Source organism: Salmo trutta, chromosome 32 (assembly GCF_901001165.1).
Source record: "Salmo trutta chromosome 32, fSalTru1.1, whole genome shotgun sequence".
NCBI lineage: Eukaryota > Metazoa > Chordata > Actinopteri > Salmoniformes > Salmonidae > Salmo > Salmo trutta.
In genome coordinates this window covers 37,406,297-37,430,424 of record NC_042988.1, presented here as the reverse complement: position 1 = coordinate 37,430,424, position 24,128 = coordinate 37,406,297, and the positions used below count along the sequence as shown (strand labels likewise).

The window sequence follows — 24,128 nt, the reverse complement described above, 5'->3', positions numbered from 1 at the left end:
TAGTACTACTAACAATTGGCTCAAATCCTTTGCCTCTTTCACACCCGGCGGGGTGTCTCTGGTTAACTCAGCTGCTCAGTGATCTGTGGCAGACCCCCGACCCCTTCCTGTTAGGGAGAAACCTGATCACAGCAGCAGATGGCAGCTAGCTCACGCTGGGAGGAAGAGATGCCGATAAACAGCGTCAGGGGGGGCAGGAAACTGGAGCTAGCCTGGAGCTATGCTAGTAGGCTACTCACTCTATGGGCATCTCTGGCTGGAACTTCCTGTTTTAACTAGTAACGGGCAAGTCGTTAAATACACTATGGAAGATTAGTTGCTAATGTCATGTCACAGAGTTTTGTCTTGAATATTGGCCCTATTCACAGAGATATGATATAAACACCAGTCAATGTATTGTCTGAAGACACCTTTCTGTCCAATTAGGTCATTTCTGGACAATATTTCTGTCCGTTTAAGGGACCCCTTTTGCCTCCTCTAAGTCTAAATACCCTCCATCAAAACTAAATGGTATGGATACAACGTGTACATGGACACACACCTACATGCTCCAGGAGAAAACACGATATATAACATTTTGGATTAAAGACAAATCAACATGACGACATAAATGCATGTCTGGCTGTTCTATGTCTGGTTGTTCTATGTCTGGTTGTTCTATGTCTGGCTGTTCTATGTCTGGCTGTTCTATGTCTGGCTGTTCTATGTCTGGCTGTTCTATGTCTGGCCCTACTGAAAGTGCCAAGGTCGTTGAGCTGTTACACCACCACCAATGTTAGTATGAAGACACTAAGAAAACCCATCTACCAAGACAGAAGAGCAGTGTTGTGGACACCATTTAACAGAAGAGCAGTGTTGTGGACACCATTTAACAGAAGAGCAGTGTTGTGGACACCATCTAACAGAAGAGCAGTGTTGTGGACACCATTTAACAGAAGAGCAGTGTTGTGGACACCATTTAACAGAAGAGCAGTGTTGTGGACACAATTTAACAGAAGAGCAGTGTTGTGGACACCATCTAACAGAAGTGTTGATCACAACAGGCCAGAAAAGACACACTTCTATTGATCATATAGCAGCGATGCTAATGTATATGATCACCTATCACACTACAGAGGTACTTAAACACTCGCCGTCCCGATATCCACATACCAGCACACTTCTTAGTATGAAACAATGGAGGCTGCTGATGGGAGGACGGCTCATAATAATGTCTGGAACGGAGCCAATGGAATGGCATCAAACACATGGAAACCATGGAAACCATATGTTTGATGTATTTGATACCATTCCACCGATTCCGCTCCAGCCATTACCAAGAGCCCGTCCTCCCCAATTAAGGTGCCACCAACCTCCTGTGGTATTGGGCAGGTATTCTAAGTAGTGGGCTAGTATGGACATTGGAACATGACCACAAACACGTTCTCCTTGCCGCCATTTTGTCACTGTGTTATCGTCATCTTGTCCTCGGAACGTGACATATGAATGTTGAAATGACACTTGACACACAGAGTCATGTAGAGACAAATGGCAGAATCTCACAGCTGATGATATGACAGTTGATTGGCTTGGAGGAGATTGTGAGTGATTGATGATTGGTTGACCACTTCAGTTCCTGTCAGTCACTCAGAGAGTGAGGACCCTGGCAAAAAAATGTCCCAGACAAGGCGGCTTTGCCCGAGGAGATTTTTGTTGGGCGGTGCCGGCAGGTCAGGGGGGTGCCGGGCTGGGGAGGAGTGGAAGAGGAGCGATCGCCCATGGACAGGGGGGTTAGGAGGGACCTGGGTCATGTTTAATAATGAGAGAATGTTTTGAAATGGAGTGAAACAGTGAGGTACTGTAACAGCTGAATTTGTTCAATAAGAAAGCAGATTTCTGTTTTGCAATGCTGTGGCCCCACTGAACATGACCCAGGATATTTTCAGCACTAGTCTCTCTCGACCACCAGCTTCAAGTCAGATAAAATAGATGTTATAATTGTATCATACTGTGATTAACAGGGGAAACTTGGTTGTCAAAATTCCTTTTAAATTGATGAGGAAGACCTCAGGATTTACATGACAAGTAAAATGTGCTTTCCTTGGTCCTATCTGATGATTCAATCTCTATTACTAAACACACTAGCTAGAATGTAGCCTATATTCTAAACACTAATCATATAGTGCACTTTTGCATTGTTCCATAGATAGCACCCAGTCCCCACTCCCCTCCTAACCTCCCCTTCTCAACACACATCCCCCATTCTCCATTCTCCCCACACCCACCTCACTGCAGTCCAGTCCAGCACCACACCAGACCAGACCTGGGATCACAGTAGTTGTTTTCTTTCAAATACTTTGAGCGTTCGAGTGATCCTGCCTGGAGGGTTTTGAACTTTTGGTTCCATTGTGCCAGGTGCCAGGCAAGCTCAATCAAGCGCTGCTGAAGTATTTGGAAGAAAACAAATGTTATTTGAACCCATGTCTGCACCAGGCCAAAGCCAGGCCGGGCCAAAGCCAGATCGGGCCAAAGCCAGACCAAAGCCAGACCAAAGCCAGACCAGGCCAAAGCCAGACCGGGCCAAAGCCAGACCAAAGCCAGACCAGACCAAAGCCAGACCAGGCCAAAGCCAGACCAGGCCAAAGCCAGACCAAAGCCAGACCGGACCAAAGCCAGACCGGGCCAAAGCCAGATTGGGCCAAAGCCAGACCGGGCCAAAGCCAGACCAGACCCAGACCGGGCCAAAGCCAGACCAGGCCAAAGCCAGACCAGACCAGGCCAAAGCCACACCAGACCAGGCCAAAGCCACACCAGACCAGACCAAAGCCACACCAGCCCGGGCCAAAGCCAGCCCATCCCCCTTCAGGTCCATTAACAGCATGACAGAGAGAGCAGAGCTGGAGCCAGTTGGTGTAGCTGCAGTATTCCCCTCATATGATCCCATTAAAGAGTTAACAACAGCAGACATTGTTCTTGTCAGCCAGAACTTCTGAGAAGGAGAGTTCTAACATGATTTAATATTCACAATCTAAAATGCTGGTCAATTTTCAATAGGTTCCTAAATGGTAGCTAATTGGTTGCTAATTCAAAACTACTTAGATTCGTAGATCTGTCTTCAAACCCTTTGTCGTGCTCTCTCTAGAAAGAGGAATACTGCAGCCCGCCAAAACACGGAGACTGAAAAGGTAAATCACCACAGCATAACAAACTCTTCACTACGGCGGTCACAAAACAGAATGGCCACCATGTTGTTCCCCGAGCGGCCTAACCAGGCAAAGCACCTAGCAACCGCCCGGCGACCAATACAGAGAGAGAGAGAGAAGCACGTGGACAAACCACCAGCTCAATGGAAGACCAACAAACATACAAACATACAATTAATACTAGATTCAGTCGATGATGGCAGAACAAGGAAACCCAACAGCAACAAAATCCACAAATAACAAACAAAAATCGTTCAAAGCGTAGAACAGAAATAAATGAAGGAGAACGGAAGCAATGGCGGACCACCGAAAGCACCGGAGAGCTGAGAAGATGGACTAGTTTTTGGGAAGAGCAGATGTACATACCTCCTGAGGAAAGACAACAGCCAAAATCATGGAGCAAACAAACAAACGAGGAAGAAAAAGAAAACAAAAATCAAATTAAATATAAAGAAAATCATAGCACCACTTCTTGCTCATCTGATTGGAGGAGTGGCTCGATGCACTGGTTTACAATGTTGGCACTCGGAGGAACAGGCATTTTGATATTTAGTAAATTCATCAGGTTACATGGTTATATTATCAGATTTGATGAAAACTGATCAATCTTATTTAGATTAATGATAGGCTATTTCTCAATATAAAGCTCTGGGTTAAGAGGAGTTATCCTGCAGTACATTACAACCACCAGATGGGGCTTCTGCTCACCCCAAATCATTTGAGTTCAATGCATTGTTACACTGGTGCCAACTTGTGTAAAGCAACGCATTGCACAGCACCTCCTCTAGGGTCCCAGTTCTTTCAGGCCAATTATTTCATCTTCCACCCAAATTAGTAGAACCTGAATGTCAATATTCACAGTTATGTATCACTGGAGTGTGATTGGAGACTTCTTCATGTTACTGGAAGGGTGGGAAAGACTCACACTGATTAAGGGTTTCAATTCAAGTTCAGGGTCCTGTTCATTAGGCACCAAATGGGAGAAAACGGAACGAAACAGCAAGGCAATACCTGGACTTGTCCAATAAGAAACGCATATGTTCATTTTCCGTTGCAAAGCATTTTGTGCCTAATGAACATGGCCCAGATCATTGTGAATTTATATCAGAGTCATTGTGAATTCATCCAAACAGAGATCCACTGGGAAGCAGACAGGGTGGAGAAATAGGAAGTCCCTACGTCTCGGATAGATCACAGGACATAATGTGGTTCTCTTTGCTGGAAGACTGATCATTGGGATGTCCTGTAAGAGTCATTGTAACATTAGAGGGGAAGGAAGCATCGTCGTCGTCGTGTGTTCACTGGTTTATACTCCACTGTGCAGGTTGTCCCTCTATGTACAGGATGTGCATCCGTCTGTCTGTCTGTGTATAATGTGTAGGTATGAGTGTGTGTACGTGTACGTGTGAGTGAGTGAGTGTATGAATATGCCTAGTCGTGCATTATTGAAAGCCCTCCACATGTGGTCGTCTGATCTCAGGGCCTCATCCATAATGCATTGGGGCAGGGGCCCCTCAAATACTGTATATGGACTGAACACACACACACACACACACACACACACACACACACACACACACACACACACACAGTCTGATTGAGATGGGCCCATTGGTCAGTATGTAGACCTGTTTCAGTCTGATAGAATCCAGCACACCTCCCTTACCATGGTAGACAGTCACAAACACAGTCATCGATTGGCACAGTAATATTGGTGAGGATTGGAGAGATTACAGACCTTTGGGATTTCTAACTGTACAATAGTTATTTCAACATTAGTTCAATGCTTCAACGTTATTTAAATGTTCTTAAGGTTATTTTAGCGTCTGGTCCCACTCACCCAGTTTAAGCAGCCAGCCCTCCCGGTCTGGGTTAAAGAAGGTGTGTGTGAGATCGTTCCCGTCGTCCTCAGGGATTTTGAAGGGCTCGTTCTTGATGCTGTCATACAGGTTCTGTGGGGAGGAGAGAATAACACTTAGACTTGAGGACACAGAGATGGAGAGGAAGGTAGAGGACCCCTGGGGCAGGGGATCTGATGGCATCAGGAGTGAGATGGAGGGATGGACAGAGAGATGGAGAGGAAGGTAGAGGACCCCTGGGGCAGGGGATCTGATGGCATCAGGAGTGAGATGGAGGGATGGACAGAGAGATGGAGAGGAAGGTAGAGGACCCCTGGGGCAGGGGATCTGATGGGATCAGGAGTGAGATGGAGGGATGGATAGAGAGATGGAGAGGAAGGTAGAGGACCCCTGGGGCAGGGGATCTGATGGGATCAGGAGTGAGATGGAGGGATGGACAGAGAGATGGAGAGGCCTTGTTGATGTCTCTGTTCACACACCCTGAGCAGGTCCTCTGGAAGGTCTCCTCCATCGTTGATTCCTCTGTTCATAGAGATGAAGCGTTCCACCGCTGGCTTGTCCTTCACGTTGGGGTTGTGGAGGCTGGTGTTCAGCATGATAATGGCAAACGACAGGATGTAACAGGTGTCTGGAGAAAAACACACACACACACACACACACACACACACACACACACACACACACACACACACACACACACACACACACACACACACACTTGCAATTTGGGACTCCAACATTGTCATACAGATAGATGCCTGGACACAGTCCCAGAAACAAAAGGTACTGTCTCCATTACAACCAAAACACTGTTATTGGACACTTGAATATAGGAGTGGATTTGTATTTTTTCACCAGAGTGATTGATGGTCAGCTGCAGTGCAAATATAAAGTGATACCACGACAACGTCTGATAAGATTCTCCGGGACAATAGGATCAAAAATGTAAATGACTGGAGCTTAAAGGACAGGTGACTAGATTCAGAGAGAGAGACAGAGACCATGTTAAGGAAGAGATTGAGGTGGACCGGCATGAAAGAGTGTGTTGTTCGCTAAGTGTGTGTGTGTCGCTCAGTTTGTGTGTGTGTCGCTAAGTGTGTGTGTGTCGCTCAGTGTGTGTGTGTGTGTCGCTCAGTGTGTGTGTGTCTCTCAGTGTGTGTGTGTGTGTGTGTGTGTGTGTGTGTGTGTGTGTGAGAGAGAGTACGTGCCTTTGTGCATGCGTGTATGTGTGTGCGGTATGTACATACATGTGTGTGTGGTGTGTGCATGTGTGTAAGCAGGCGTGTGCAGAGAGACAACGTGGTCAGAGGTTGGCTGACACAGCCGTAGCACTTTCCATTATCTGTCCTGTTTGTCTCAGAGAGAGAAGACCATGAATTATTCACATCCATCTGCATCCATGTAACAAGCAGCCGTCTGCCATGGACATGATGGCCCTGTGAACACACCAAACACCCTTCCAGTAAACACCGCACCAGGCCTGGGTTCACACACCCCACCAGGCCTGGGTTCACACACCGCACCAGGCCTGGGTTCACACACCGCACCAGGCCTGGGTTCACACACCGCACCAGGCCTGGGTTCACACACCGCACCAGGCCTGGGTTCACACACCGCACCAGGCCTGGGTTCACATACCCCACCAGGCCTGGGTCGTTCACACACCCCACCAGGCCTGGGTTCACAAACCGCACCAGGCCTGGGTTCACACACCGCACCAGGCCTGGGTCGTTCACACACCCCACCAGGCCTGGGTTCACACACCCCACCAGGCCTGGGTTCACACACCGCACCAGGCCTGGGTCGTTCACACACCCCACCAGGCCTGGGTTCACACACCGCACCAGGCCTGGGTCGTTCACATACCCCACCAGGCCTGGGTCGTTCACACACCCCACCAGGCCTGGGTTCACAAACCGCACCAGGCCTGGGTTCACACACCCAACGAGGCCTGGGTTCACACACCCCACCAGGCCTGGGTTCACACACCCCACCAGGCCTGGGTTCACACACCGCACCAGGCCTGGGTCGTTCACACACCCCACCAGGCCTGGGTTCACAAACCGCACCAGGCCTGGGTTCACACACCGCACCAGGCCTGGGTTCACACACCCCACCAGGCCTGGGTTCACACACCCCACCAGGCCTGGGTTCACACACCCCACCAGGCCTGGGTTCACACACTCATATATCCACTCATACTGTATATCCACTCATACCGTATATCCACTCATACCGTATATCCACTCATACCGTATATCCACTCATACCGTATATCTACTCATACCGTATATCCACTCATACTGTATATCCACTCATACCGTATATCTACTCATACCGTATATCCACTCATACTGTATATCCACTCATACTGTATATCCACTCATACCGTATATCCACTCATACCGTATATCCACTCATACCGTATATCCACTCATACTGTATATCCACTCATACCGTATATCCACTCACTGTATATCTACTCATACTGTATATCCACTCATACCGTATATCCACTCATACCGTATATCCACTCATACCGTATATCCACTCATACTGTATATCCACTCATACTGTATATCCACTCATACCGTATATCCACTCACTGTATATCTACTCATACTGTATATCCACTCATACCGTATATCCACTCATACCGTATATCCACTCATACCGTACATCGACTCATACCGTATATCGACTCATACCGTATATCCACTCATACCGTATATCCACTCATACCGTACATCGACTCATACCGTATATCCACTCATACCGTATATCCACTCATACCGTATATCCACTCATACCGTATATCCACTCATACTGTATATCCACTCATACTGTATATCCACTCATACCGTATATCCACTCATACTGTATATCCACTCATACTGTATATCCACTCATACCGTATATCCACTCATACTGTATATCCACTCATACCGTATATCCACTCATACCGTATATCCACTCATACCGTATATCCACTCATACCGTATATCCACTCATACCGTATATCCACTCATACCGTATATCCACTCATACCGTATATCCACTCATACCGTATATCCACTCATACCGTATATCCACTCATACTGTATATCCACTCATACCGTATATCCACTCATACCGTATATCCACTCATACCGTATATCCACTCATACTGTATATCCACTCATACCGTATATCCACTCATACTGTATATCCACTCATACCGTATATCCACTCATACTGTATATCCACTCATACTGTATATCCACTCATACTGTATATCCACTCATACCGTATATCCACTCATACCGTATATCCACTCATACCGTATATCCACTCATACCGTATATCCACTCATACCGTATATCCACTCATACCGTATATCCACTCATACCGTATATCCACTCATACTGTATATCCACTCATACCGTATATCCACTCATACCGTATATCCACTCATACCGTATATCCACTCATACCGTATATCCACTCATACTGTATATCCACTCATACTGTATATCCACTCATACTGTATATCCACTCATACTGTATATCCACTCATACCGTATATCCACTCATACCGTATATCCACTCATACCGTATATCCACTCATACCGTATATCCACTCATACTGTATATCCACTCATACTGTATATCCACTCATACCGTATATCCACTCATACCGTATATCCACTCATACTGTATATCCACTCATACCGTATATCCACTCATACCGTATATCCACTCATACCGTATATCCACTCATACTGTATATCCACTCATACCGTATATCCACTCATACTGTATATCTACTCATACCGTATATCCACTCACTGTATATCCACTCATACCGTATATCCACTCATACCGTATATCCACTCATACCGTATATCCACTCATACTGTATATCCACTCATACTGTATATCCACTCATACCGTATATCCACTCATACCGTATATCCACTCATACTGTATATCCACTCATACCGTATATCCACTCATACCGTATATCCACTCATACCGTATATCCACTCATACTGTATATCCACTCATACCGTATATCCACTCATACCGTATATCCCCTCTCCGCTTCACCCTAGGTAGAAAATTCAAATTGTGGGTCAGAAAGCAAAACCCCAGGTTTAACCCTTCAATTGCCCATCACCATGACAGGTGGTAACCCTAGCTCTAACAATGCTTTAGTGTAAATGGCGTTGACCCTTCACTACATGCCTGTGGTCCTACCTGTCGACTGGAAGACGCCAGGGTTACACTGGCAGTATCTCTGGGCGAAAGCCTCCATCATGCGGTCGATCTTCTGGGCCTCGCCAGGCAGCCGGAAGCTCCACAGGAACTGTCTGTCAGGGGAGGAGAAAGAGAGGTCCGTCAGCAATACCATCTATCAACTACTAACTTTGGCTAAATACCAAATGGCACTCTATTTCCTACATAGTGCACTTCTTTTGACCAGAACAACTCCTGTTTGCTTTATCTAACTTAATGAAATGCACTGACTGGAAGTCGCTATGGTTAAGAGTTTCTGCTAAATGACCAAGATGTAAATGGTCAAATGTATTGCACTCTATAGGGAATTGGGCTGCCAATTGGGACAGATGCTAACTTGTTGTAGCCATACTAATTTAGCCCTGCAGTTCTCTTCTGTCTTGGTAGACGGGTTTTCTTAGTGTGTCTTCATTTTAACATTGGTGGTGGTGTAACAGCTCAACTACAATCTAATAACTATTCTGTGAAGTGCTGTATTACAGTATGTTAGGGCTGTGTAAGTGTGAAAGGAAGTAAGTAGCCTTCCACAAGTCTTGGCTAATACTAGCTGGAACAGCTCATAGACTCCTGCTCCTATCTCGTGTTTCTGTAGACTGAAGCAGGTGTACAGGTACACTCCCTGGAAAGGACGCTAGTCTACTTCCTGTTTCTGTAGTGAGGCAGCTTGATGTACAGGTACACCCCATAGACAGGACGCTAAACCATCTACTTCCTGTTTCTGTAGTGAGGCAGCTTGTTGTACAGGTACACCCCATAGACAGGGCGCTAAACCATCTACTTCCTGTTTCTGTAGTGAGGCAGCTTGATGTACAGGTACACTCCCTGGACGCTAGTCTATCTACTTCCTGTTTCTATAGTGAGGCAGCTTGATGTACAAGTACACACCCTAGACAGGAGGACAGTCTACCTCCTGTTTCTGTACGGGTGGTGCCAGAATAACAACATATCCCTCAACATAACCAAGACTAAGGAGATGATTGTGGACTACAAAAAAAGGAGGACCGAGCACGGCCCCATTCTCATCGACGGGCCTGTAGTGGAGCAGGTTGACAGCTTCAGGTTCCTTGGTGTCCACATCACCAACAAACTAGAATGGTCCAAACACACCAAGACAGTCGTGAAGAGGGCACGACAAAGCCTATTCCCCCTCAGGAGACTGAAAAGATGTGGCATGGGTCCTGAGATCCTCAAAAGGTTCTACAGCTGCAACATCGAGAGCATCCTGACTGGTTGCATCACTGCCTGGTTCGACAATTGCTCAGCCTCTGACTGCAAGGCACTACAGAGGGTAGTGCGAACGGCCCAGTACATCACTGGGGCTAAGCTGCCTGCCATCCAGGACCTCTACACCAGGCGGTGTCAGAGGAAGGCCCTAAAAATTGTCAAAGATCCCAGCCACCCTAGTCATAGACTGTTCTCTCTACTACCGCATGGCAAGCGGTACTGGAGTGCCAAGTCTAGGACAAAAAGGCTTCTCAACAGTTTTTACCCCCAAGCCATAAGACTCCTGAACAGGTAATCAAATGTCTACCCGGACTATTTGCACTGTGTGCACCCCCCCAACCACTCTTTTACGCTGCTGCTACTCTCTGTTTATCATATATGCATAGTCACTTTAACTATACATTCATGTACATACTACCTCAATTGGGCCGACCAACCAGTGATCCGGGACATTGGCTAACCAGGCTATCTGCATTGTGTCCCACCACCCGCCAACCCCTCTTTATGCTACTGCTACTCTCTGTTCATCATATATGCATAGTCACTTTAACCATATCTACATGTACATACTACCTCAATCAGCCTGACTAACCAGTGTCTGTATGTAGCCTCGCTACTTTTATAGCCTCGCTACTGTATATCGCCTCGCTACTGTTTTTCACTGTCTTTTTACTGTTGTTTTTATTTCTTTACTTACCTATTGTTCACCTAATACCTTTTTTGCACTATTGGTTAGAGCCTGTAAGTAAGCATTTCACTGTAAGGTCTACACCTGTTGTATTCGGCGCACGTGACAAATAAACTTTGATTTGATTTGTAGAGTGAAGCAGTCTGATGTACAGGATGCTTGTCTATATCCTGTTTCTGTAGTAAGGCTGTTTGATGTACAGGGACACCTCCTAGACAGGATGATAGTCTATATCCTGTTTCTGTAGTAAGGCTGTTTGATGTACAGGTACACCTCCTAGACAGGATGCTAGTCTATATCCTGTTTCTGTAGTAAGGCTGTTTGATGTACAGGTACACCTCCTAGACAGGATGATAGTCTATATCCTGTTTCTGTAGTAAGGCTGTTTGATGTACAGGTACACCTCCTAGACAGGATGATAGTCTATATCCTGTTTCTGTAGTAAGGCTGTTTGATGTACAGGTACACCTCCTAGACAGGATGATAGTCTATATCCTGTTTCTGTAGTAAGGCTGTTTGATGTACAGGTACACCTCCTAGACAGGATGCTAGTCTATATCCTGTTTCTGTAGTAAGGCTGTTTGATGTACAGGTACACCTCCTAGACAGGATAATAGTCTATATCCTGTTTCTGTAGTAAGGCTGTTTGATGTACAGGTACACCTCCTAGACAGGATGCTAGTCTATATCCTGTTTCTGTAGTAAGGCTGTTTGATGTACAGGTACACCTCCTAGACAGGATAATAGTCTATATCCTGTTTCTGTAGTAAGGCTGTTTGATGTACAGGTACACCTCCTAGACAGGATGATAGTCTATATCCTGTTTCTGTAGTAAGGCTGTTTGATGTACAGGTACACCTCCTAGACAGGATGATAGTCTATATCCTGTTTCTGTAGTAAGGCTGTTTGATGTACAGGTACACCTCCTAGACAGGATGCTAGTCTATATCCTGTTTCTGTAGTAAGGCTGTTTGATGTACAGGTACACCTCCTAGACAGGATGCTAGTCTATATCCTGTTTCTCTAGTAAGGCTGTTTGATGTACAGAGACTATCATCCTGTCTAGGAGGTGTACATCTCAAGACCTCAAGTGTGTGCTGTTGTATTGTGAATATTGTCATTCATAAATAACATATTGTCCCTATAGGAGCTGTGCCTGTGTGAGATGATTTAATGGAAGAGAGAGATATAAACTGATTAAAGGTTTGGCAGTGACACAATAACCCAAATATCTAATGATTAATAGCAACGTTAGGTAACTACAGGACAATGCTATATCAGGAGGATAATGACAACGTTAGGTAACTATAGGACAATGCTATATCAGGAGGATAATAACAACGTTAGGTAACTATAGGACAATGCTATATCAGGAGGATAATGACAACGTTAGGTAACTATAGGACAATGCTATATCAGGAGGATAATGACAACGTTAGGTAACTATAGGACAATGCTATATCAGGAGGATAATAACAACGTTAGGTAACTATAGGACAATGCTATATCAGGAGGATAATGACAACGTTAGGTAACTATAGGACAATGCTATATCAGGAAGAGGTTCTGATAGAAGTCTGTGCTTTGGCTCTCTGGAGAGTCAGAGACGTTTTGAGTGTGTGTGTGTGTGTGTGTGTGTGTGTGTGTGTGTGTGTGTGTGTGTGTGTGTGTGTGTGATTTGTAGGAGCAATTTGTACGGGGTGGGGGGGTGGTAATAAAGCCCCACTGGGAGGCTCTTACCTCAGGGCCTGGACCAGGTTCAGGTCGGTGAATTCATGGAGCTCCACAAAGTCATGGAGGACCTGGAGGTTGAACTCATCTCTGTAGGGAAAATAATAGAATATGTTTAGTAAGGATTTTCTGAAATTATTATTCAATTATTTGAGTGTAGAGACACAGACACAAAAAATGACAAACACACAGAGATTTAGACACACAGCCAGACACACAAATGCACGTACACACACACACACACACACACATACACACATATGTATATGCTCACATAATCAATAAAAACTGGGAGAGGGACACACACACACACACATAAGGTGACACCTCTATCATGACATCACTCTTCTTGACATCTGTGGCCTTTGGAGTTAGTGATACTCCCCCTGAGATAGACAGCAGGCCTCCCAGGACCTATCCCTGACAGCCCTGGGGGATTCCTGACCAATCAGGGAGAGCACACACACAGTCTGCCCCTCCCCCACTGGAATCAGAAATCTCTTTATACCAATTGGACAGAGCAGAGCATCCATGATGATATCTGGGTGGTGTTCATGCCCTAATGAACACAACTCAGCTCTCCATTTCCTGGTCTGGCTTGTCGACTAGCCGACCACACCCAGGCTGTAGCACTATAAGGTAGGCAATGCACCCAGGGTAATAACACACACAACGCACAGCCATTGGGTGTTGCCTGTTATATGGCTTTGAATTAATATAAAATATGGTATTTCTTCAGGAGAGACTCAACTTTTACAGTTTTTTCAGCTTCAGCCAACATTCCAGGATTTTTAGGTACTTAACATTATTTAGAATGGATGAAGTGGAAATCAAAGTCAGGCGGACTGTGAAGGAATCAACGTCTCTGTTTTGAGGTCTGAGGGTCTAGATGTGGATCTAATGAAGGCTGTTGGGGGAAAAGGGAGTGGGGGGGAAAGGGCTTTGGGGGGAGGGGAAAGGGCGTTGGGGGAAAAGGGAGTTGGGGGGAGGGGAAAGGGCGTTGGGGGGAAAGGGAGTTGGGGGGAGGGGAAAGGGCGTTGGGGGGAAAGGGCGTTGGGGGGAAAGGGAGTTGGGGGGAAAGGGCGTTGGGGGGAGGGGAAAGGGCGTTGGGGGGAAAGGGCGTTGGGGGGAGGGGAAAGGGCGTTGGGGGGAAAGGGCGTTGGGGGGAGGGGAAAGGGCGTTGGGGGGAAAGGGCGTTGGGGGGAAAGGGCGTTGGGGGGAGGGGAAAGGGCGTTGGGGGGAAAGGGAGTTGGGGGAAAGGGCGTTGGGGGGAAAGGGCGTTGTGGGGAAAGGGCTTTGGGGGGAAAGGGCGTTGGGGGAGTTGGGGGGAAAGGGAGTTGGGGGGAAAGGGCGTTGGGGGGAAAGGGGATGTGCCTGACCTGACAGAGGAAAGTATGTGATCTGGAAATGGGACATCTTTGACAGGAAAGAAGTGACGTCCTTCTGAACCACACAACACACACAGAAACAGAAACACACAGACATGACAAACAAACACGCATGCATCTTGCCCCCCACTGACCTCTCCCCAAGGTAGTCTCCGATGGCTGTCTTGTTTAGCCCCTCCCCCTTGTACAGGAACTGGGCGATGTCATCGCTGGTGTGCTTAAGCAGGTCGTTCTCAATCAGGAACTTAATTCCCTGAGAAAATACAACATACATCCTGTGTCAGACCCTCGTTACAACGGGGGCGTTCCAGGTCGTATTGTTTGTAGCCATGCAGCGCATATCAAAAGATTGAAATCATATTTTAGCTTAATCGGGGGTAACCCCGACCGGGACTCAAACACGGGTACGATCCATACCATAATGTCAAGAGGATGGAACCTCATGATTGATGAGGTTGCTAGGCATTTGGTTAAGGTCACTACAATTGTTATTGTGGTTCCTGAAACGTCAAACACTTCTCCACACATTGTCAGATCTGAGAGTTGACTCAGTGGTAATGCAAAAAACCCACAACCTGGAACAGCACTGGTATATCAAACCCACAGGACACCTTCAGAATGTCTATTTCCCTCCAATTCAACTCTGAACCTGGAAGCCAGTTGCACTGCCTTGTTTCCTTGTTCCCCTCTAACCAGAGACTGATTTAGACCTGGGACACCCGGTGGGTGGAATAATGATCAGGTAGAACAGAGAACCAGCAGGCTCCTGACCTCGTAGGGTAAGATGTGAATAACCCTGCGCTGGGACTCCCAAACTCATTGTAGCACTAAGATCATATTTCGTGCATTTAGTTTCAATAGAATGAAGCAGATGTTGGTGCTGCGATGCTTTTGGGAAACCAGCCCTGGTCTATTTGATACTCACCTTTTTAGGGTCCATGTTGAATTTCTTTCGGCCCATGGCCACTTGTTTATTCCTCTGCATGTTTTTCCTGCAACGTTAAATCAAATAGAATCAAATCAAATTGTATTTATCACATGCGCGGAATACAACAGGTGTATCGTGAAATACTTACTTACAAGAACTTAACCAACAATGCAAAGTAAGAAAATATTTGCTAAATAAACTAAAGTAAAAGAAAAAATGAACACAATAAATAACAATAAGGAGGCTATATACAGAGGGTACCGGTACTGAGTCAATGTGAGGGGGTACTGGTACTGAGTCAATGTGAAGGGGTACCGGTACTGAGTCAATGTGAAGGGGTACCGGTACTGAGTCAATGTGAGGGGGTACTGGTACTGAGTCAATGTGAGGGGGTACTGGTACTGAGTCAATGTGAGGGGGTACCGGTACTGAGTCAATGTGAGGGGGTACCGGTACTGAGTCAATGTGAGGGGGTACCGGTACTGAGTCAATGTGAGGGGGTACCGGTACTGAGTCAATGTGAGGGGGTACCGGTACTGAGTCAATGTGAGGGGGTACAGGTACTGAGTCAATGTGAGGGGGTACTGGTACTGAGTCAATGTGAGGGGGTACAGGTACTGAGTCAATGTGAGGGGGTACAGGTACTGAGTCAATGTGAGGGGGTACCGGTACTGAGTCAATGTGAGGTGGTACAGGTACTGAGTCAATGTGAGGGGGTACAGGTACTGAGTCAATGTGAGGGGGTACAGGTACTGAGTCAATGTGAAGGGGTACTGGTACTGAGTCAATGTGAGGTGGTACCGGTACTGAGTCAATGTGAGGGGGTACCGGTACTGAGTCAATGTGAGGGGGTACAGGTACTGAGTCAATGTGAGGGGGTACAGGTACTGAGTCAATGTGAGGGGGTACAGGTACTGAGTCAATGTGAGGGGGTACAGGTACTGAGTCAATGTGAGGGGGTACTGGTACTGAGTCAATGTGAGGTGGTACAGGTACTGAGTCAATGTGAGGGGGTACAGGTACTGAGTCAATGTGAGGGGGTACAGGTACTGAGTCAATGTGAGGGGGTACTGGTACTGAGTCAATGTGAGGTGGTACAGGTACTGAGTCAATGTGAGGGGGTACAGGTTAGCCTAGGTAATTCAGGTCATATGTACATGTAGGTAGGGGTAAAGTGACTATGGATAGATAATAAACAGAGAGTAGCAGTAGGGTAAAAAAGGGGGTCAATGCAAATAGTCCGGGTAGCCATTTGATTAATATGAAATGAATTAGAGATATATTATTATTGTATCCCCCATACGTGATGCTGTCAGGGCTGGTTTCCTGGATACAGATTAAGGCTAATGCTGCACTACAGGGTCAGGGTCTGGGAAACCGGCCACAAGAAAAAGTGCTTGTGTGATGCCATGTAAATATAAACTTCGTCCAAAGAGAGAAAAAGTATATTGGAATTTGTCTTTTCATTTCAAATCACACACATTGATCTCCATGATCTATTTACTCATCTCACATTGGGTCAATATTATGTATTCATTCACTTATTAATTAAAATAATACTTTCATGAATTGAACATGTTGTCATCAGCTTGGCAGTTAAAACTGCTCCAATGGGCCACTGATGACAACATTTAAGATGAAATGGTGACTCAACAATAAGCATGATGGGAAAAGCCGTTTCTCAGACCTGGAGCGTAGAGAGGTCAAAGTCTACTCCGTCTTCACTGGCACCATGCTTACGTCACCTTGCCCCGGCTAGCCAAAGGTCACCAGACTTCCTCTTTGGCTATAGTCATTGGGAACTACAGTACTCCCCAGCGTCAGTTATAACAGATCACCACTATTGAACAATGGCCCATCTCCAAAGCTACAGGAGTTGGTTATTCACAGAAACAACCGTTTCACCATCTGATTGTCTCTGACACATGGATTGGTAAAGACTCAGATGACTCAGAAAGCGAGCTCTTTATACAATTTAGTAAATGGCCAGAGCAAACGAAAGTACATGTCTGAAAAAAAAGTGGGTGGTGGCCTTCACTTCTTCCCTGCCTAGGGACCCTCCATTGTCTGCTCTACCCAAACACCTGTGCATTATTGAATAGCTGATCAAACATTTAAAAGCACTAGTCAGTGTGTGTGTGTGTGTGTGTGTGTGTGTATGTGGCGGTGTGATTGTGTGTGTGAGCAAGTGTGTGTGTGTGAGCACGTGCCTGTGCGTGCATGTGTGTGCGTGGTGTTTTGGGGAGGGGAAGAGGGTTGGTACTATCTGGACATTAAGGTATAAATATTTATAACAACAGTCATTTGCTAAGTTAATGGAATACAAACAACAAAGCAATTTGGACTGTCAGAGATAGGAGATGGTAAGTAACCCTGAAGAACCTTAAAAAAACCTAAGGAACCCTGAAGAACCCTAAAAAACCCAAGGAACCCTGAAGAACCATAAGGAAACCTAAGAAACCCTGAAGAACCCTAAAAAACCCAAGGAACCCTGAAGAACCTTAAAAAAACCTAAGGAACCCTGAAGAACCCTAAAAACCCCAAGGAACCCTGAAGAACCATAAGGAACCCTAAGGAAATCTGATTCCATACTGTTACACACTCACCTCTCCTCTGTGGAACCCAGGTTCTCGATCTCACTGGTCACTTCTGCGATCTCATTCTTCAGACGCTGGAAATTAGAGAGAGGAGGGGGTGAGGACCAAACACACACAGCATTACGCTCAGTCTGCTGTCCCAGGACAGATTGTGAGGTTCCAGAACATTCTATTTCTCCTCCAGACCCATCAGTGCCCAGTCTGTGCCCACTGCTGCCACCATGCAGTCTCCCCATAACCCTAACCAATACTGACACTAACCACTCCAATCTAATATCAACTGGATGTGTACGTGCCCTGCAGCAGGTCTGTCTTTCTCCCCAAACACTTTCTTCTTTACAAACCACATTAAAAGGGAGGAACATTGGTGAATGACCTCCATACACATGGAGTAGGGAGCAGGACATTTGATTATTTTGGGGTTATGTTTGGGAGATTAATGGAGATATACAGCTCTGTGAGAGCCCAGTTCCAGAGAGGGAGGGGAGAGGGAGGGTGGGATGGTGACGGGCCAGACTGGCAGTCACCAGTCAGGACCCCATACGAGGGTGAAACAGGGTGGAGACTGGAGGGGGAAACTACGTCAGGATGGCATGGGGACAGACACAGCTAATAAAGAGAGGGCGTCAGATCTCTCGTCCTCCTGTGTTGTCATCACAGCCAGCCAGGCCAGGGGATGCTAGAGTGTCACATGGACCATGTCACTGAGAATGACCGGGGTCACCAGACACACCACAGAGGTCAACAGTGCTTTGCACTCTTGGTAGGACTAGCCTGGATAAATAAAGGTAAATGAAAGGAAAGATGAGATACCATGGAGAGGCAAAGTTACATTTTAGTGCAAGAAATACATGTATTAATGAACCTCCCTGCCTTGATATGAGCTTCATTGACTGACACAGTAGATGAAGGGTGGATGAAGGACTCTGCTTGTCTCATGGGAACTTAGCTAACCCCATTCTGGCTGGGTGTGTGAGGAGTGACACCAAATGAAATGATCTAGTCATTTTACAGCTCTTAATGCTCTTCCAAGACCTGGGTTCAAATAGTATTTGTCTTTCAAATTCATTGGTCAATCAAACACTCCTAGTATTTGAAAGAAAACAAATCCTATTTGACCCAGGTCTGACTTTTCTTGCCCTATTAATCTACTGTTAGTCCCCTTACTGCTCACACTCCGTCAACCACTAAATAGTACACATACAACTAGCTAGGCTCCATCTCAAGATAGTCAGGGTACTAAAGGCTGTCCTGCACTTTGTGGGGGAAATGCCACATTCTTCATGGGCCATAATATCTGGAGGATATATTCAGTATCTTTGCAGTGAGGGGCATCTGGAGGATTAAGGCAGGGGTAGAGCTAACTGGCAGGTGAAGTCAATATTTCATCAAAAAGCAGAGAGGACAGACAGAGCCAGCTGGGTCAACAGAAAAAGGGTTGAGAAGCCTCCCCCCCAAGACCTCCCCCCTTCACCCCAAGACCTCCCCCCTACACCCCCAAGACCTCCCCCCTTCACCCCAAGACCTCCCCCCTACACCCCCAAGACCTTCCCCCTACACCCCCAAGACCTCCCCCCTACACCCCCAAGACCTCCCCCCTACACCCCCAAGACCTCCCCCCTTCACCCCAAGACCTCCCCCCTACACCCCCAAGACCTCCCCCCTTCACCCCAAGACCTCCCCCCTTCACCCCAAGACCTCCCCCTTCACCCCAAGACCTCCCCCCTTCACCCCAAGACCTCCCCCCTACACCCCCAAGACCTCCCCCCTACAACCCAAGACCTCCCCCCCTTCACCCCCAAGACCTCCCCCCCTTCACCCCAAGACCTCCCCCCTACACCCCCAAGACCTCCCCCCCTTCACCCCAAGACCTCCCCCCTACACCCCCAAGACCTTCCCCCTACACCCCCAAGACCTCCCCCTTCACCCCAAGACCTCCCCCCTACACCCCCAAGACCTCCCCCCCTACACCCCCAAGACCTCCCCCCTACACCCCAAGACCCCCCCCCCCCCTACACCCCCAAGACCTCCACCCTTCCAAAGCAGGGCACAACGTTGTGGAACGCTCAGATAGAAATATTGGGATGTAGAAGAAGCATGCCTCTCTGACTGGAGAACGTGGTATGTTTCACATTACAGGGATGGAGCACTGGGGGTGATGATTTAACAGGTTTGGAAGGGAGAGACAAATCCTACCAACAGACTTCTACTGTAGTTTAGACAACTAAGGATCAATGTGTGTCTGGAACACATTATGGTACTGGGAGATGCTTTGATACTGATGTAACCCTCAATACATCTTAACCTCTCTTGGGTAGGGGGCAGTATTTTGACGTCCGGATGTAAAGCGTGCCCGTAGTAAACTGCCTGCTACTCAGGCCCAGAAGGTAGAATATGCATATTATTAGTAGATTTGGATAGAAAACACTCTGACGTTTCTAAAACTGTTTGAATGATGTCTGTGAGTATAACAGAACTCATATGGCAGGCAAAAACCTAAGAAAAAATCCAACCAGGAAGTGTGGAAATCTGAGGTTGTAGTTTTTCAAGTGATTCCCTATCCAATATACAGTGTCTGTGGGGTCATTTTGCACTTCCTAAGGCTTCCACTAGATGTTAACAGTCTTTAGAACATTGTTTCGTGCTTCTACTGTAAATGGGGAGAGAAAAAGAGCCATTGGAATCAGATGACTGAGAAAATGACATGAGCTCAGACAGGCGCACGCCCGTGAGAGTTAGGTGTGTTCCTTTTCATTTCTGAAGACAATGGAATTGTCCGGTTGGAATATTATCAAAGATTTATGATAAAAACATCCTAAAGATTGCTTCTATACATCGGTTGACATGTTTCTACGAACTGTAATATAACTTTTTTGACTTTTCGTCTGAACTTACTGCGCGAGCACAGTGCATTTGGGTTACTCGACTGAACGCGCAAACAAAAAGGAGTTATTTGGACGTAAATATGGACTTTATCGAAACAAATGAACATTTATTGTGGAACTGGGATTCCTGGGAGTGCATTCCGATGAAGATCATCAAAGGTAAGTGAAAGGTAAGTGAAACATGGCAAACGTTCTATAGCATCAATCTTTAGGGCCTTTTTAACATAAAACTTCCATAATATTCCAACCGGACGATTCCAATGTCTTGAAAAACGTTATGAAACACAGCTACCTTATCACGTTAATGCGCGCCACTGATCTCATGTCATTTCTGAGTCACCAACTTCCCAGCCTTCTTGTTCACTCTCTGTTCAGTGCAAAAGCCTGAAACAAGGTTCTAAAGACTGTTGACATCTAGTGGAAGCCTTAGGAAGTGCAAAATGAACCCTAAGTCACTGTGTGTTATATAGGCAATGACTTGAAAAGACTACAAGCATCAGATTTCCCACTTCCTGGTTGGATTTTTCTCAGGTTTTTGCCTGCATATGAGTTCTGTTATACTCACAGACATCATTCAAACAGTTTTAGAAACTTCAGAGTGTTTTCTATCCAAATCTACCAATAATATGCAAATATTTGAGTATTAGGCAGTTTACTCTGGGCACGCTTTTCATCCAAAATTGGAAATACTGCCCGCTATACCTTAAAAAGTTAAGGAGAAGTGTATCTATAATTTTTTGAATAACAGTTGTATATTTTATCAACGTTTATGATGAGTATTTCTGTAAATTGATGTGCTCATTCACCGGAAGTTTTGGGAGGCAAAACATATCTGAACATTACGCGCCAATGTAAAATGGGGTTTTGGGATATAAATATGAACTTTATCGAGCAAAACATACATGTATTGTGTAACATGAAGTCCTATGAATGCCATCTGATGAAGATCATCAAAGGTTAGTGATTAATTTTTGATGTATTTCTGTTTTTTGTGACGCCTCTCCTTGCTTGGAAAATGGCTGTGTGGTTTTTCTTGTCTAGGTGCTGTCCTAACATAATCTAATGCTTTCGCCGTAAAGTCTTTTTGAAATCGGACAGTGTGGTTGGATTAACGAGAAGATCATCTTTAAAATGGTGTATAATACTTGTATGTGTGAGAAATTTGAATTATGAGATTTTTGTTGTTTTGAATTTGGCGCTCTGCTAGTTCACTGGCTGTTGGCGAGGTGGGACGCTACCGTCCCACATACCCTAGAGAAGTTAACACACCTCTCTCCTCCTCCCCACACACACCGTACCTGAATGTCTTCCAGCAGCTCTTGCTTGTGGCGGCGGATGTTTTCCAGCTCATGCTGCTCCTCAGGGGTAAGGTCGTCTGGCACTGTGGGGACAGAGAGAGAGAGGTTAGGTTTGGGTTATCCCAAAATACTCACAGAACACACCTTCCTGGGCCCTATCGTTCTCACTGTAGCCTACCTGTTCCCTTAGGCAGGGTAATGAGTCGAACCTATCAAAAAGAGATTGAAGGCTCTGAGTAGGGTCTGGCTGCCTAGAGAGAAAGAACGAGGAGAAAGAGAGGAAGAGAGAAACACAGAGAGAAGGAAATAACTAGAGGAGAGGGTGAGAGGTCTGTTTTGGAAGTAAGACAATCGATAACCGACAACAACACTGAAAGCTAAGAAGAAGATAAGGTTTCCAAGCCTTAGCCTACATTAGAAACCAGTCAGGGGGAGAACACTCCAAGAGAAAGACTTGAGATTTCCCAGCAGTACAGGGCAGCCTGCCGGAAGCCTACTGCCCCAGCGTGTTTACAAACACTCCAAGAGAAAGACTTGAGATTTCCCAGCAGTACAGGGCAGCCTGCCGGAAGCCTACTGCCCCAGCGTGTTTACAAACACTCCAAGAGAAAGACTTGAGATTTCCCAGCAGTACAGGGCAGCCTGCCGGAAGCCTACTGCCCCAGCGTGTTTACAAACACTCCAAGAGAAAGACTTGAGATTTCCCAGCAGCACAGGGCAGCCTGCCGGAAGCCTACTGCCCCAGCGTGTTTACAAACACTCCAAGAGAAAGACTTGAGATTTCCCAGCAGTACAGGGCAGCCTGCCGGAAGCCTACTGCCCCAGCGTGTTTACAAACACTCCAAGAGAAAGACTTGAGATTTCCCAGCAGTACAGGGCAGCCTGCCGGAAGCCTACTGCCCCACCGTGTTTACAAACACTCCAAGAGAAAGACTTGAGATTTCCCAGCAGTACAGGGCAGCCTGCCGGAAGCCTACTGCCCCAGCGTGTTTACAAACACTCCAAGAGAAAGACTTGAGATTTCCCAGCAGTACAGGGCAGCCTGCCGGAAGCCTACTGCCCCAGCGTGTTTACAAACACTCCAAGAGAAAGACTTGAGATTTCCCAGCAGTACAGGGCAGCCTGCCGGAAGCCTACTGCCCCACCGTGTTTACAAACACTCCAAGAACAGTCAAGTCCACAGCACATCATAGTGAAGCAATAAGACAGTGTTTCCCCAGATTCATTTACAAGTGGGTTGTAAAGGCCCTACAAAACCACCAAGGGCCTAAAATCAAACCAACTGAAGCCAAATGATTTTAGACAGGGGGAAACCAGGCCTATACAATGTGGTAGGAAACACTGCAACAAGCCAGACCAACCCTACCCCCTTCTACCTGGACTCCTCCAATACCCCCTTCTACCTGGACTCCTCCAATACCCCCTTCTACCTGGACTCCTCCAATACCCCCTTCTACCTGGACTCCTCCAATACCCCCTTCTACCTGGACTCCTCCAATACCCCCTTCTACCTGGACTCCTCCAATACCCCCTTCTACCTGGACTCCTCCGATGTGGAAGGAATAAAGTCACACAGATAACTCCACCTGCCAGGACATGATGCCCTAGTTCAGGACAAACCGCGTCGCCTCACGTGTGACATCACATCCACCACCAACAACACAAAGGGCAACAAACAGGATGAAGTCAAAGGTTCTGTAATGGTCTGTGGCTCCTCCAGTTCACACTAGACATGCTCTATACTGCACCCTGGGGGATCATATCCTCTGGTATGTGTGTACCAGCTCAGTCAAAGTCAAATACAAGCCCAGGCCAGCAGTGTCAGGGCAGCAGTGCCAGGGCAGCTGCCCCAGTGCCAGGGCAGCAGTGCCAGGCCAGCAGTGCCAGGACAGCAGTGCCAGGGCAGCAGTGCCAGGACAGCAGTGCCAGGCCAGCAGTGTCAGGCCAGCAGTGCCAGGCCAGCAGTGTCAGGACAGCAGTGCCAGGCCAGCAGTGCCAGGCCAGCAGTGTCAGGACAGCAGTGTCAGGCCAGCAGTGTCAGGACAGCAGTGTCAGGCCAGCAGTGTCAGG

The 24,128-nt window shown here is 46.7% G+C and overlaps 1 protein-coding gene across 4 annotated transcripts in view; it reads right to left on the bottom strand.

The window, feature by feature from the left end:
* Positions 1-24,128, bottom strand: part of LOC115171821 (cytohesin-1) — a 112,905-nt gene that overhangs the window by 7,846 nt on the left and 80,931 nt on the right. For 3 of the 4 annotated variants that reach the window (XM_029728991.1, XM_029728988.1, XM_029728990.1), the window contains exons 2-9: positions 22,059-22,141; positions 17,885-17,949; positions 15,276-15,342; positions 14,485-14,603; positions 12,972-13,052; positions 9,281-9,393; positions 5,521-5,669; positions 5,022-5,134 (exon numbers count right to left, since the gene is read on the bottom strand). In XM_029728991.1, the coding sequence (XP_029584851.1) occupies positions 5,022-5,134; positions 5,521-5,669; positions 9,281-9,393; positions 12,972-13,052; positions 14,485-14,603; positions 15,276-15,342; positions 17,885-17,949; positions 22,059-22,141 (790 nt within the window). Of the gene's footprint in view, positions 1-5,021; positions 5,135-5,520; positions 5,670-9,280; positions 9,394-12,971; positions 13,053-14,484; positions 14,604-15,275; positions 15,343-17,884; positions 17,950-22,058; positions 22,142-24,128 lie in introns of those variants that run through there. The other variant, XM_029728989.1, reaches the window with a different exon arrangement.